The sequence below is a fragment of the Mesoplodon bidens genome (assembly GCF_964165515.1).
Source record: "Mesoplodon bidens genome assembly, chromosome: 10".
NCBI lineage: Eukaryota > Metazoa > Chordata > Mammalia > Artiodactyla > Ziphiidae > Mesoplodon > Mesoplodon bidens.
In genome coordinates this window covers 89,409,253-89,425,659 of record NC_138172.1, presented here as the reverse complement: position 1 = coordinate 89,425,659, position 16,407 = coordinate 89,409,253, and the positions used below count along the sequence as shown (strand labels likewise).

Genomic DNA, 16,407 nt, shown 5'->3' with positions numbered 1-16,407 from the left:
TTGTTCTTCTCAACTAGGTAATACAGTTTGTTGGTGTACAATTGTTCATGCCACTCCCTTATAATCCTTTTTATTTCTTTAGAATGAGTAGTAATGTCCGACTTTCATTTCTGATTATACTAGAGTCTCCTCTTTTTGTTCTTAGTCCATCTAGCTAAAGGTTTGTCAATTTTTTTGATCTTTTTGAAGAATCAACTTTCAGTTTTGTTGATTTTCTCTTTTGTTTTTCTATTCTCTATTTTATCTTTTCTCAAATCTTTATTTCCTTCATTCTGCTAGCTTTGATTTTAGTTTATTCTTCTTTTTCTGTATACTTACATTGTAAAGTTGGGTATTGATATGAGATCTTTCTTTTTTAATTTAAGTGTTTATAGCTAGCTATGAAATTTCCCCATAGAACTCCTTTATCTGCCTCCCACAGTTTAGGTGTGTGGTGTTTGTTTTTGTTCATCTCTAAGTATTTTCTAATTTCTTTTGTGATTTCTTTTCTGATTCATAGGTTATTTAAAAGTGTGTTGCTTAATTTCCACAATTTTGTGAATTTTCCCTCTTTTTTTTGTTACTTATTTCTGACTTCATTCTCTTGTGGTCAGAGAAGAAACTTTGTATGATATCTATCTTTTAATATATTTGGGGGACTTCCCTGGTAGTCCAGTGGTTAAGACTTTGCCTTCCAATACAGGGGGTGCATGTTTGATCCCTGGTTGGGGAGCTAAGATCCCACATGCCTTGTGGCCATAAAACCAAAAAACATAACACAGAAGCAATATTGTAACATACTGAATAAAGACTTTAAAAAATGGTCCACATCAAAAAAAAAATCTTAAAAAAAATAAAGTATTTGGAGTCTTAATTTGTGGTCTAACGTATGGTCTGTCCTGGAAAATGTCCTATGTTTATTTCATTGTTGTTGGGCAATTTACCATTCAAATCTTCCCTTGGAAGTTGCTAGCCTTCAGCTGACTCCAGAGTTCCAAAATAGTTACACCAGACAGATTTCTGCCAGTGCAATTGTTGTCTAGGTGGGGAGACAGATTCCTGGAGCTTCCCACTGTGCCATCTTCCCATAATCCTTCCCAACAATCACGTATTCTTACCTAGAGTAGGTTATTGTATCTTAAGAGAAGTAGAGTACAATCAGTGATAAAAAAATTTCAGATAAGATTGATTGTATCTTTCACTTGGCCAACTTTGGACAAGTTTTTTTTTCTTTTTTTTCTTTTTTTGTGGTACGCGGGCCTCTCACTGTTGTGGCCTCTCCCGTTGCGGAGCACAGGCTCCGGACGTGCAGTCCCAGCGGCCATGGCTCACGGGCCTAGACGCTCTGCGGCACGCGGGATCCTCCTGGACTGGGGCACAAACCCGTGTCTCCTGCATCGGCAGGTGGACTCTCAACCACTGCGCCACCAGGGAAGCCCCGGGCAAGTTTTTAAATCCCTTTCGGCCCCACTTTCCTGTATGAAAATTAAGGATAATGATACTTATACCAAGATCGTTGTGAGGATAAATGAAACAATATAAATGTATGGCTGAGTGTCTGGCAAGCATTCAGCAACCATCTTTTACTCTTTTTAGCACCTCCCATACCCCAAATGATTTTAAAGCTTGTGATGATTTTTATAGAGATTGATGCATGATGATGATAAGGATATCTCTTTCAGGTAAAGGGAATGAGAAATAGGGTACAGAGTTTAAATATGTTGGCACAAGTTTTTGAAACAAAGGATGTAGCACAGCAGCTAATGGGGGTAGGATAAGGAAAAAATATAGCTGCAATTGTTTTTGAATTTTGTACAAATAGAAGGGTTAGCAGCTGGGTTCCCAGACCTACCTCTGACCCTCCTCCCCCCGCCTCCCCCCAGATGAAAAGGAACTCCACAAAGGGCACAATTACAGTTAAAGACAGAGGTGGTAATTATTAGAATGAATTTTTGGGGTAGGAGTTTGAGATTGGAGATCGAGGCAGTAACTCAGGTGGAGAGATTTGTTACATTGGAGGAGTCCTGGCCGCAGGAAGCTTAAAGAATTTAGGATATATTCTACTAGTTTTTCAGGTGTGTTACTTTTCCATTGCTTGTTCAGGATTTTGATCTTGGCAAATAGGAATTATCATTTGAAGATCCAATCAGATTTTGCTAAGAGTATCTCTTGTATTTATTTAAAAGATCAAAAAGTTTGTAATTTTCCTGGAAATACTTTAAAATACTTTAAAAACCATGATGAGGGCTCACAATAGGCTATATTTAACAATCAAGTCTGGCACAGCCTACAGTGTGTGAACCTTCTATTTCTTGAGTTTTTGTTTTTTCTTTGCTTCATGAGGCTTCCATATGGAAGGCCACAATATGATTTTTCCAAGGTTTTGCTTATTTTGTAAAGTATGATGCTTTGAGAAAGATAATGCTCTGTCAACGGATGAAAAATAAATAAGGATTAAATTATGTGAGTGGTACAGAATGTTAGTTTGAAGTGTTAATGTTATTGTTAAAACAATAGTTTCTGCATATTTAAAATTATCTTTGACCCTAAGCAGAGAGAAGCAGAATCCTGAGTCACATAAGCTTTTTTTCGCCTTAAAAAAAAGTGATATTAGTGGGGGTGAAATTTTAAAAGTATAACTCTGATTTTTAAATTATTCCCAAACTTCTGATATCTAAAGATGCTCTTTAGAAGAAAAAGCCTAATGTATTAAAACTTTTAATTTTTCTTTGCTTTATGTGGTTTTGGTAGCAAATTGGCATGTTGTTGTGCATTTGAACCTTCTGAAATGTTTTAATTTTTAATTTTAATCGTGAACATTTATTGTTATTTCACATATTTAGTTTCTGTAGTTTAAAAATATTCTACCACAGATGCTTTTTAAGACTTGAGTTATCCTGCTAAATTAAATGCCCAGTCTGGCTCTGCTTTTGAGGTCTTTAGTTATTTCTTGGCCTGTGGCCATATAACAACCTGTACAAAGTTGAGTAGGCAGAGCGTGTGCTACCTTTATCCTTCTATCACAACAGGCTGTGTCTGTTCAGGATTTTGCCTCTTCCTTGCAGTTCAATGGCCATCTCTTTTTGGTTTTGACTTTCAACAGTCAACCCTCAAAGATCTTTTGTTTTGTGACGGTTAAGGAAACTGGCTCCGTGTTCTTACTCTTAGACAATTATTTAATTGTTTACAGATAACTGAAACTACTAAACGTTTCTATGATGAATCCTTTTCTTTTGTTGGAGGCTTGTCATGTCGAAACGATTGGTCATCATAATTCCTGGTGTTTGAGAAGATTGTTTTTAAACCAAATAGCATCAAAAAGCTCATTCTTTCTTTTCTGATTTTGTATTGGGTATTTTTCCTGTGTATTATAACAAATGTCTCTCCTTTTTAAATGTAAGACATAGCAGATTTAATGCTTGATTAGTGCTGTTATAACATGCTCATAGAAATACTCTCTATAGAAATTTTCACTTTATTGAAATAATATGAAGTATTACTTTGGTAATTGCAGATAAGGATGAACCCATCTTATACAATAAAGAGTTTAGAACTTCAAAAGTATATCACATCAACAACTCTAATTAACCCCAAGGGAACAATTAATGAAGAATATTTTGAATTCTTAATGTACTATTTATACTTACTGGCTTATTTTGATTATTATAAATGTTTCCAAATATCACCTTGTTTTATTTAAATATTTTTGTACATTTTCATGAGTGATTTTCCATGGGGGGTAATACATTTCCACCTTTATTAAGTGAGCCAGTAGGAAAACATGATTTGGTTTCCATAGTTGATTTAAGTCAACCTGTCAGCAACACATCTGTTCCATAAAGTTAGGTACCCCTGGAACATGATAGTGCATAATTAATTCCTTACAGAATTGTTTAGAACAGTTGCATTAAAGTTACTGATCACTTACTAGGTGCCGGCAGTATTCTAAGTGTTTTATGTGTGTTAATTGATTTCTGTTATAAATATTTAAAATACATGTTTCCCTTCTCTTTTCCTTCCCCTTCTCTAGGCTAGTGTCTCTTAAGAAAGTTATTTTTAAGAAATAGCCCAAATTAGAAATAGTATTAGCTTTTGTCAAGACTTTTATCAAGTCCACTTAATTTATGGAGCTCTCCACTGGGAATAAGTAGTATTGAGGGTAGAGAGAGCAGATTCCTCAGAAGGGTGCTGATTCAACTTGAGTGAATGGCAGTCATGAGGGGGGATCCCAAGTGAATGAATAAGGGGTCTTTTGCATCGAGCCCATCATGAAGCCACTGAGGAGAAGGACAGAGAGAGGTATCAGCTTGGAGGACCTGAGCAGTAGAATTTGAAAACCATGGCAAGACAAACAAGGTGACATATTTTGCCACAGAATAGCAGTTGGATGAAAAATAGAACTTGTAAACAACAACGGTGAAATAACTAGTTTGGGCCAGTGGATGGACAAGAAGCCTAGCCTTAGATTTCCAAAGAATAAAGGAGAGCAACAGGTTTTAAACAAACAGTTCCATACATGGGATGATGAGTACCAGCCATATCTTTGAATATATGTGTTGTATTACTTTATATCTCATGTCAGATGATTGCCCGTCTTACTAGTATTTCTTATCTGCATTTGTCTATAGCTAGGATGTTTGATACATATTTATTCTGGGGAGGCAGCTTGGTATGGAAACAGGAGGGAATTTTAAATTTGGCAGGCTTATATTTGAATTTTAGCTGTTACGTGTCTCAAACAAGCTAGTTATCTGATTTCCCCCAAGGTTTTACTGATGTAATTGCCATTATAACATTGTGTAAGTCTAAGATGCACAACACAATTATTTGGTATATGTATATATTGTGAAATGTTTACAACAGTTTTAGTTAACATCCCTCGTTTTACATAATTACAGATTTTTTCTTGTAATGAGAACTTTTAAGTTCTATTTTCTTAACGCTGTTGAGATATATGATACAGAATTGATAACTACCGTCACCATGCTGTACATTACACCCCCAGAATTTATTTATTTTATAGCTAGAAGTTTATAACTTTAGACCACCTTCACCCTTTTCCCCCACCTCCCACAAATCCCACCCTCTGGTGATCAACAATATTTTCTTAGTTTCTATGAAGTTGGTTTTTTTTCTGTTTTTGTTTGTTTATTTTAGATTCCACATATAAGTGAGATCAAACAGTATTTTTCTTTCTCTGACTCACTTATTTCACTTAGCATAATGCCCTCAAGATCCATCCATGTTGTTGCTAAGGGCAGGTTTTCCTTCTTTTTAATAGCTGAATAACATCCCATTGTTTAAACGTATCACATTTTCTTCATCCATTCATTTGTTGAAGAACAGTTGGGTTGTTTCCATGTTTGACTATTGTAGGTAATGCTGCAATGAAAATGAGGTTGCAGATATCTCTTTGAGGTAGTGATTTCATCTCCTTTGGAGATAAACCAGAAATGGAATTGCTGGATCATATAATGGTTCTATTTTTAATTTTCTGAGGAACCTCTATACTGTTTTTCATGGTGGCAGTACCAATTTACATTCCCACCAATAGTGCACAAGGGTTCCTATTTGTCTACATCCTTGCCAGCTGTCGTTAACTCTTATCTTTTTGATAATAGCCTTTCTATCAAGTGTGAGGTGATACTGTGGTATTGATTTGCATTTCCTTGATGATGAGTGATGTTGAATATTTTTCTTGTACCTGTTGGCCATTTGAATATTTTCTTTGGAGAAATGTCCATCCATATTATTTGGATGTCTTAAAATTAGATTATTATTATTTATTATTGAGGAATATGAGTTTTTAAAAATATATATTGGATATTAACCCCTTACCAGATATTATGAATCCCTTATTGTAGAGTAATAAAAATATATTATTATGAATTTATTATGAATCAGATATATGGTTAGAAAATATTTTCTCCCATTCTGTTGGTTGCCTTTTCATTTTGTTGATTGTTTCCTTTGCTGTGCAGAAGCTTTTTAGTTTGATGCAGTCCAACTTGCTTGTTTTTTGCTTCTGTTACTTGTGCTTTAGGTGTCATATCCAAAAAAATCATTGCCAAGAACAATGTCAAGGAGCTGTTTCCCTGTGTTTTCTTCTAGGAGTTTTATGGTTTCTGGACTTACATTTGTCTTTAATCCATTTTGAATTAATTCTTGTCAGTTGTATAAGTTAGTGATAGTTTCATTCTTTTGCATATGAATATCCAATTTTCCCAGCACTATTTGTTGAATAGACTATCTTTTCTCCATTGAGTATTCTTGGCTCCTTTGTCAAATGTTAGTTGACTGTATATGCGTGAGTTTATTCCTGGGCTCTCAATTCTTTTATGTTGGTCTATTTGCCTGTTTTTACACCAGCACCTACTGTTTTGATTACTATAGCTCTGTAATATAGTTTGAAATCAGGAACTGTGATGCCCCCAGCTTTGGTGATTTTTCTCTTTTTCTTTCATCAATGTCTTAAACTTCTTATTGTACAGCTCTTTCACCTTCTTGGTTGCATTAATTCCTGGGTATTTTATTGTTTTTGCCATTGTAAATGGGATCATGATTTAGTCTTGGTGGGTTGTATGTTTCTAGTTTATTTATTTACTCTAGGTTGTTCAGTTAGTTGGTGTGTAGTTGTTCATAGTATACAGTATCTTATGCTCCTTTGTTTTTCTGTGGAATGAGCTTCATTATCTGACTTTTTGGTAGCAGATTCTTCATCTGTAAGATGGAGATAGTAACATCAACTCTAGAAGAGTTAAATGAGATAATGTATGTAAAACATCTAGCAAAATGCCTGGTGCTTAATCAGGGCTAAACAAAAGTGAGTTACTCTCCCAAGGAGAAGCCAAAAAAAACCAGTTTTCTTTTTGCCCTTGTTATGGAACAAGGCTAAACAAAAATGAGTTACTCTCCCAAGGAGAAGCCAAAAAAAAAAAAAAAAAAAAACAGTTTTCTTTTTGCCCTTGTTATGGAACAGATGGAAATTGAAAAGAGAAGACATATAACAATTGGGAGACTAGAACCTCTATTCATAAGAGAGAGGCCATAATTTGTGCATGTGTGTGTGTGTGTGTGTGTGTGTAAAATGGCTCAGGAAGAAAGGAATGTTAGCTGTTTAAGAACACGTGGTCAGTTAAAAATCAAAATGTGTGTGTTGTTTTACTTAAGAGCTCCATGCAAAAATAATTAGAAATTAAGCATTACATTGTTGCCTCCTGAGTTCAATGATGTATATGTATTTTAAAGTCATATATTAACAAAATTACACATTGACCAGTTATAATTATTAAAAGTTCAATTTTCCTCTGTTTAAAATTTTAAAGCATTTGTATAATGATGGTCTTTTAAAACCTTGCTATTTATTATAGCAGTTGAATCATTGAAGAAATGTTATTCTTTGTTCAATGTTGTTGAGCCTTATCTTTCTGGCATAGGAATATTTTATGTATAATTGTTTCTCTTTAATTTTATAATAAGAAAATTTATTTAAACTATATTTTTAAATTATAAGAGTAGAACAAACATTTAGTTTTTTTTAAAAATTAATTAATTAATTAATTTCTGGCTGCATTGGGTCTTCATTGCTGCACGTGGGCTTTCTCTAGTTGCGGCGAGCAGGAGCTACTCTTTGTTGTGGTGCGCAGGCTTCTCATTGCGGTGGCTTCTCTTGTTGCAGAGCACAGGCTCTAGGCGTGTGGGCTTCAGTAGTTGTGGCTCGTGGGCTCTAGAGCACAGGCTCAGTAGTTCTGGTGCATGGGCTTAGTTGCTCTGCAGCATGTGGGATCTTCCCAGACCAGGGCTCAAACCCGTGTCCCCTGCATTGGCAGGTGGATTCTTAACCACTGTGCCACCAGGAAGTCCAACATTTTAGTTTTTAAAAAACAATTCTGTATCATGTCTTGAAGTATTTTGTGAATTAATCCTATTTTTTGATTTTTTAAAATTAATGTTGTCATTATTATTCTTTACTTTGACTAATATAATCCCAAAGAGCATTCATTGGACATGTTTTAATATTCTTTTCTGATTTCAAAGAGTTAAAAATATTATCTGAAGATTTCTTAGGGTGTACTTTCTTATGAGAATTCTGTACTGCCTATTTATTCTTTTTTAAAATTTTATTTATTTATTTGGCTACATTGGGTCTTTGTTGCTGTGTGTGGGCTTTCTCTAGTTGTAGCAAGCGGGGGCTACTCTTCATTGCAGAGCACAGGCTCTAGGTGCACGGGCTTCAGTAGTTGCAGGACGTGGGCTCAGTAGTTGCAGCGTGCAGGCTCTAGGGTGTGCGGTCTTCAGTATTTATGGTGTGTGTGCTCAGTAGTTGTGGCTCGCGGGCTCCAGAGCGCAGACTCAGTAGTTCTGGCACATGGGCTTAGTTGCTCCATGGCATGTGGGATCTCTCCGGACCAGGGATCAAACCCATGTCCCCTGCGTTGGCAGGAGGATTCTTAACCACTGTGCCACCAGGGAAGTCCTTGCCTGTTTATTCTTAAATCATTAGTTAAAAGTTAAATGAAAAACTTTTTCATTTATGAATAATGCGGTAGATATAAGTGATACTAAAATTTTAGTTTTATGATAGCCAGATAAATGTCATTCGTTTTAAAAAATGTGAATCTTTAATTTCTTTTGATTTTGATTAACCATTGTAAGCATTTATCCTTTTTGTTTCCACATTAATGTGTGCATTTGAAGATAATATGGGATTTGTACAGTCTTTCTTGAATAGTTGAAACTTAACAGAATTGCAAATTGCAGATTTCTGTGCCTGGTGGAAATAAAATAAATATGAAACATGGTAGATACTCAGTTTTTATATCTCTTACATAACCTGGCAAATGATACTAAAACAGCACTTTGGTGTATGTTTTGGATATTTTTTCCCGTGTTAAGTGTACACTGTCTTTAAAAATTTAACTTTATTTATTGCTGTCATTTGAACAGGTGTCTCAATGCTTGTACCTACTGCAAAACTAAGCACGCCAGAGGAAATTTGGCCAGTTATCCAGTTGATGAGTTAGTAGATAGAGCCAAACAGTCTTTTCAAGGTAAGAGTTTCTAGAATTCTGTGTGATTATAGTCTTTTTAATAAATTATAATAGTCTTCTAAGTAACACTTCACTTTAGATACATGCTTCTTTAGCTTTCTGAAGAGTTTACAAATATTTCAGCTTATCTAATAGAAGATGTTACCAGATTCAGGTTATAATATTCACATAACTCCCCTTTCACCACTCTTCTGTTTTCTTATGACTCTAAGGTAAGTGATGTATTTTGAAATTTATCACCTATCTTTATATTCCATGGAAGAGACAAAAAAATAAAAATGAAAGCCATGACCTTCTGTTGTGTGTTAATGAGACTTCTGTGGACTGAGTGAAATACTCAAGATTTCTCCCTCTTTCTTTGGTAATTTTTGGACCATTCAGAAAATAGAGCTAATAAGGGTTGCCAGGAGTTTTAGAAAGAGAAGGTAGGTTTTACTATGAGCCAGTAGAGATAACCCTCCTCATCCACAGGATTGCTGTGGGGCAGTAAATATTGGTACTGGTAGAGAGTCCTAATGAGAACAATTTTTGTGTGGGTGGCCAGCTACTTTTGAATCATCACTTGCTGGAAAATGTGATTGCCTAGGTATCTCTCAGCATATAGTAAGACTTATCTGTAACATGAGTCTCAGTTGTGTTGAGTCACAGTTGTGTTGACACATAACCATAAATTGCCCCTTTTGTCTTGGCTTATAATATGTGTCTATAACATTGATGTGTTTTTATAACCAACATGAGATAATCTATTGTCTCATAATCCTGTGGGTTAATAGTTATTGGTAATGTACTTTTCCTTTTAGCAAGTAACTTGGAGTGCTACTTTCAGTACTTCACATCCTGAATCTCAAAATGTATGAGTTCCAAACAAACTTATTCAGTCTAAACCTTTTATCAACATGAATTTGAAATGCTCTTTATAGCAGAGAGAAAAACACCCTTGATTAATCTAACACATCTCAACAATTTTTTTTGTACCTTTATATTCTTAGCACAGTTCCCTCCTCTGTTCACATTCAGCTTGTACTGAAAGAAATAAAGGAAACTCACTGACTCTTGCAGTTGTTCACTTTCAGAGCCAGGTAGTTGTCTAATCTAAGGAAAAGTCTGGGTGGTTGTCTTTTCTGCAACATGGCTACTTTAAGGATTTTTCAGAAAGGGCATGAATTTGCACAGAAACCTACTTTATTTGAAAAATGATCCCTTTGCTGGCATTCTTACTTAGTGTTTGTTTTTCCATATATCTGTTGGATAATGGAGATATTAAAACTATATGATCTATCCACCTAACTCTGCAAATTGGAAGGTATTCAAATTACAGATACAAGTGACTTTGCTTGTTAAGGTGAGTGATTCAAAGAATATATCAGAGATTAGCAGTGACTTAGTGGCTATTTATAGAGAAAGTATTAGAAGAGGTTTATTTAATATTACTTTCATCATCATCAGTAGATATGTATGTGCTTGCTTATTCCCAACCAAGGAATGTTTGCAATGTGAAGTTTTTTTTTCTTTTTCTTTCTTTTTTTTTTTTTGCGGTACATGGGCCTCCCACTGCTGTGGCCTCTCCCGTTGCGGAGCACAGGCTCCAGACACGCAGGCCCAGCGACCACGGCCCATGGGCCCAGCCGCTCCGCGGCACGCGAGATCCCCCCGGACCGGGGCACGAACCCACATCCCCTGCATCAGCAGGCAGACCCCCAACCACTGCGCCACCAGGGAAGCCCTCTTTTTTGTTGTTAAATTTAATTTTATTTATTTTTTATACAGCAGGTTCTTATTAGTTATCTATTTTAGTTATCTATTTTATACATATTAGTGTGTATATGTCAATCCCAATCTCCCAATTCATCCCACCTCCCCCCAGCCACTTTCCCCCCTTGATGTCCGTATGTTTGTTCTCTACATCTGTGTCTCTATTTCTGCCCTGCAAACCGGTTCATCTGTACCATTTTTCTAGATTCCACATATCTGCGTTAATATATGATATTTGTTTTTCTCTTTCTAACTTATTTCACTCTGTATGACAGTCTCTAGGTCCACCCACGTCTCTACAAATGACCCAGTTTCATTCCTTTTTATGGCTGAGTAATATTCCATTGTATATATGTGCCACATCTTCTTTATCCATTCGTCCGTCGATGGGCATTTAGGTTGCTTCCATGGCCTGGCTATTGTAAATAGTGCTGTAATGAACATTGGGGTGCATGTGTCTTTTTGAATTATGGTTTTCTCTGGGTGTATGCCCAGTAGTAGGTGTAAAATTTTTCTATTGTCTTGTTATCTGAATATTAGGGTTGAAATGGAAGGCTAGTTTTCGGACTGGCAGGCTCATTTTATTGCTATGTGGAACTGTTACTAAAATATCGAGGTCATAACTTTCTAGGTAAGCCAGTGTGTTTAGGCAATTTTAAGTCCTAAGATGCTCTTTGCCGTAGGAGAGTTGAATTCAAAACAGTGCTCTGCTGCTTACCAGCCACGTGATCTGACCAAGGTACTTGACCTATATACAAGCCATGGTTTTCTCATTCCTGTGACATTAAGTGTTGCTTGTTGTTTGAATTTGAGATAACTTACATGAAGTAATTGGTTGTGTCCTTATTATGAAGAAGTCATGTTACTTAAACTGAAGGAATTTAAAATAAATCCAACAAGAGAAGTCTAATTTTTTTTTTTTTTTTTTTTTTTTTTTTTGTGGTACGCGGGCCTCTCATTGCTGTGGCCTCTCCCGTTGCGGAGCACAGGCTCCGGATGCGCAGGCTCAGCGGCTATGGCTCACAGGCCTCGCCGCTCCACGGCATGTGGGATCTTCCTGGACCGGGGCACGAACCTGTGTCCCCTGCATCGGCAGGCGGACTCTCAACTACTGTGCCACCAGGGAAGCCCGAGAAGTCTAATTTTGAGTGAGAAAATTGGAACATCTAATATTGGAACACTTAATGATTAGAATCAAAAGACAAATCTTCTTTTGCTTCTAAAATATGTCTTATGAAAAATGTCTCTATAGATAGAAACTAGTATGACAATTACCTTTTATTTTCTTAATTTGAGAATTGCAAATTCATACTAAGGATGGTCTTATATTTTCACAATAGGAAATAGCAGTCTATAAGCTCACATTTTAAAGACATTGAGTTAGCAGCATTGTCTTTTTTTCTGCAGAAGACATTGGGATCATAATGGTCTTATAGGATTCCTATGTTTGAGTTTTAAAATTACTAAGAAGGGACTTCCTTGGCGGTCTAGTGGTTAAGACTCTGTGCTTCCACTGCAGAAGGTGCAGGTTTGATTCCTGATCGGGGAACTAAGGTCCCTCATGCCGCGCGGCACGGCCAAAATTTTTTTTAAATAAATAAATAAAATTGCGAAGAATAATTATGAAGTTAAATGTAATAGAAGAAATAACCTGTTTTTCTCATTTCTGTGACTTCTGCGTAATTCGTTCTTTTGTAATTCAGATATTAGGAACGTTTGGGGGGGTCAGAGCCCCTTAAATTCTACATTATACCATTATTAAATTGTCCTATAATCAATTCTTTGAAAATTTACTCTAAGCTGAAAAGTCTAAATATGCTGTCAGTAAATTTTAGTGCTATGTTTAAAGCCGTCCTGTCAGTGCAAGTTAAATTTTCCAACTGAAAATTGCATTTCCTTTCTTTCTTTTTCCTTGAAGTTTTAAATGACTATGTGTCACAATTACAAAGTGATTTTAAAAAAACCTCTACACCAGTTGTAGAATAGGGATTACAATCCCGGTTGCCAGTCACGTGACAGACTATTACAATAAGATCACAATTTCTTTCTGAGTAGCATATTTATGAAACATTTTATATTCATAAACATTTATTTCTTAGAAGTGTGATGAGTGAAGAGACTAGGGCTAACCCATAGGCAAGGGAGCATTCAGAAGAGATTCTGAAATAATCATGAAATCATTCTGAATATAAAATGGTTTCCTAAAGTACTAAAAATATACTGACTATACATTCAGCTGCCAGGAATGAGAAAGGGAGCTCATTAACGTTTGAATGGATATCATTGAATAAAATTGTTTATATTTTTGAATGGAAACTTTAGTTTACCTTTTATGAAAAAAATATAGTTTATATTTCATTGGTTTCCTAGCTTTTTTTTTTTTTCTTTTTCTTTGACTTATCCTAGCCCCTTGACATTTTCATTGACTATTTTTACCTTCTCAGTGTGTGTATCATTTTTGTGGGCAGTTCTGCATATGAGTGTAATATTTCCCAGGTTAATTTCTGGGTATCATCACATTGTTCTAACAGACCATTGGGAAACCTCTCCCCTCACTTCCTCACCGATGCCAAACTTTAGGTTTTAAAAATTCCTACTCTGGGGGTTGGGGTTTGACATGGTTGCATTTTAGACATCTAGAAAAACATGTCAAGCAATGACCTATACTTTGTTGGGGCCAGAATGAATTTACAAGCTAGTATTTTCTAGGATATTTGTATTGATTTTTCTCTAGCAACTAATCAATCAGTTTCAGTTGTATAAGTGATGGAGCAAACCTTTTTAAGTGTGCTGGGTGAGTGGTGTGGAAACAACACCTTTCACTGCTGTCTCTGGAATCAAAATGTAGAGATGATGGATGAGCTGTTTTTATAGCTCTCATGTGCTTTTCTAGATCTCATTTCTGTGTTGCTACTTTTTTTCTCCCTCATAAATCTGAACGTCCCCCACAAGATAAGTGGCATAAACCAGTTATGGAAAGGTAAATAAATTAAGATGAAATATTCAGGGCAAGGAGAAAATTTCTTGATGCTTAGTGATTTCAAGATTAATGTTGGAATTTTATGAAATGAATTCTGTTTTATTTCAAGACTTGCAAAGATACTGTCTATTGTATATGAGATTAATTATGCAGTGCAGCTGGAAAACATTGCTTCCTGCCCTTTTAGATAGGAAAGGATATGAGCAATATTTGATTTTCTGGTGTATAAACTTCAGATTGTTGAGCTGTTGCATTTGACTTATCACCTTTAGCAATGAGTACTGTATATTGATTTTCATCTAAGCTTAAAAAGAGACTAATAATTGCATCCTATTAATTTATATGGCAGTTATTTAAATGTCTTTTATTCCTTTATCTTTTCATTTGTGCTGTGTTCAAATTGAGAAATCTATTTCTTTTATAGGATTAATAATGTTACTGTACATATTTGTTATACATTGTCAACTTCCAAAAAGGGATTTTAGGCAGCTTACATTAAATGATTATATGTAAATAGACCATGAAAATAAAGGGTGTATGAAATGCTGTGTTTCAAGAGGGAAGATAATTATACCAACTGGTGAAGCTTGGCTGTCCCAAAGAATAAGGCGATAGGGTGATTTATATAATTTGTATGAATGTATAAAAGGAAGGATATATTTTTTAAATTAATTAATTAATTTATTTTTGGCTCTGTTGGTTCTTTGTTGCTGCACACGGGTTTCTCATTGCGGTGGCTCCTCTTGTTGTGGCGGGCGGGCTTCTAGGGCACGTGGGCTTCAGTAGCTGTGGTGCGTGGACTCTGTAGTTGTGACTCGCGGGCTCTAGAGCGCAGGCTCAGTAGTTGTGGCGCACGGGCTTAGTTGCTCCACAGCAAGTGGGTTCTTCCTGGATCAGGGATCGAACCCGTGTCCCCTACCTACATTGGCAGGCAGATTCTTAACCACTGTGCCACCAGTGAAGTCCCAAGGATATAGTTTATAATGAGAAATCTACATGTTTCTAGGCTGTAAACACTAAGAATTATTTTCTTATATCCTTTTCTAAGAGACATTGACAAATATAATAGAAATGCCTTTAGCTGGCAGTGTGTAGAATTTTAAGATATAGTTTCTACATTGTCTTTTCTTCTGTTGATTCTTACAAATCCCCCAATATAATATTAAACTATAACTTTTCAAGACATTTTAATGGGGGGAGCTAAATAAATGTAATGTACATAATATATATGACTTGATAGGGAGATCTGATGCCTAAAGAGCTGTTTATTAGATATTTAGTTTAAACAAGCTGAGATTAATCACTCTGATTTCAGAGAATGTTAGTTAAGGCTATCTGTGGCAGACCAGAGTATGATTTACTTGGTTCTTGCCTCTTCAGACCTTTGAGTTTCTAAGTCAGTGGTGTTCAGAGTTTTCTTAGCAATAAAGGAACTCTTTCTTCAAATGAATTTTGAAAAGTGAAAGCAGAACTTCCAGGATTGAAGTAGAGGTGGGGCCTTGTTTAATGGGTCCTTGCTTTTGAGGCCTTTCCTCAGAACCTTTAGGATTTGGCCTGAATTGGCTGGTGTAGTTTAGTATTTCTCTGGTGTATCCTTAAGTACACCAGTCCAGGGCTGGAAGATGTTTTCTTAAAGGGCCAGATCGTAAATATTTTAGGCTTTGTGTGCTACAAGGTGTCTGCTGCAACTGTTCATTTTTGTCCTTATAGCATAAAAGCAGCTACAGACAGTACATGAATGAATGGGAGTGGCCATGTTCGAATAAGGGTTTAATGGTCAACTTTGGAGAAAGCTAGCTTAAAGTAAATGAGACGTTATCGGGAACTTCCTATTGTCTCTAATATGCTAACACACATCATAAATTCATAAGAGATGGATGTAGTCTTTAGAAACTAATGTTGATCTAGAATAGATTAGTATTATCAGTCTAGCTGTTCATTTTAGTCACGTGGAAATTTTGTAAAACCAAAACCACACTGATGTCTGTGTCCCACTGCTGACTACTGCATCATCATTTCTGTGGGTTGGGAGGCCCTGCATTTTCTAAAATATAGTTGATTCTAACGTATAAGCCAGAGTTGAGAACTTGAATTGAGAACCACTAGTTTAGATAATTTTTTGGTTGAGGTTATTAAATGAACTGACCCTCTTGACCTCTACTGAGAGGGATTGTGGGGAGGAAACCCTGGTTGATTTAGTAAAGAATGAGCCATGTAGCACAGGGAACTCTGCTCATTGCTCTGTGGTGACCTAAATGGGAAGGAAATCCAAAAAAGAGGGGATATATGTATACCTATAGCTGACTCACTTTGTTGTACAGTAGAAACTAACACAACAATAAAGCAACTATACTCCAATAAAAATTAATTAAAAAAAAAAAAAAAAAAAAGAAGAATGAGCCAGGTTAGGGAGGTTGGCAGGTCAGAACAGTGTGTTGTTAGTTTGCAGACACCACCCTGCTAGTAAATGGCTGGTTTCAAAATCCAGTGGTGCTTATTTAGTGAAAAGGCTCAGTGATTTTTGTTATCTCCAGGTATCACAAAAGGGTCAGCTGGCATTTTATGAGTGTTTATTTACTGTGCTGTATGGGAATTAAAAAGGTGGAAAAGATGGGGTCCTTGTCTCCAAGGAGCTCCTCCTAGTTT

The 16,407-nt window shown here is 36.0% G+C and overlaps 1 protein-coding gene across 8 annotated transcripts in view; it reads left to right on the top strand.

The window, feature by feature from the left end:
- Positions 1-16,407, top strand: part of CDKAL1 (CDKAL1 threonylcarbamoyladenosine tRNA methylthiotransferase) — a 661,934-nt gene that overhangs the window by 275,759 nt on the left and 369,768 nt on the right. For all 8 annotated transcript variants that reach the window (XM_081245696.1, XM_081245693.1, XM_081245699.1 and 5 more), the window contains one exon: positions 8,926-9,029. In XM_081245696.1, coding sequence (XP_081101822.1) covers positions 8,926-9,029 — 104 coding nt within the window. The remainder of the gene's footprint in view (positions 1-8,925; positions 9,030-16,407) is intronic.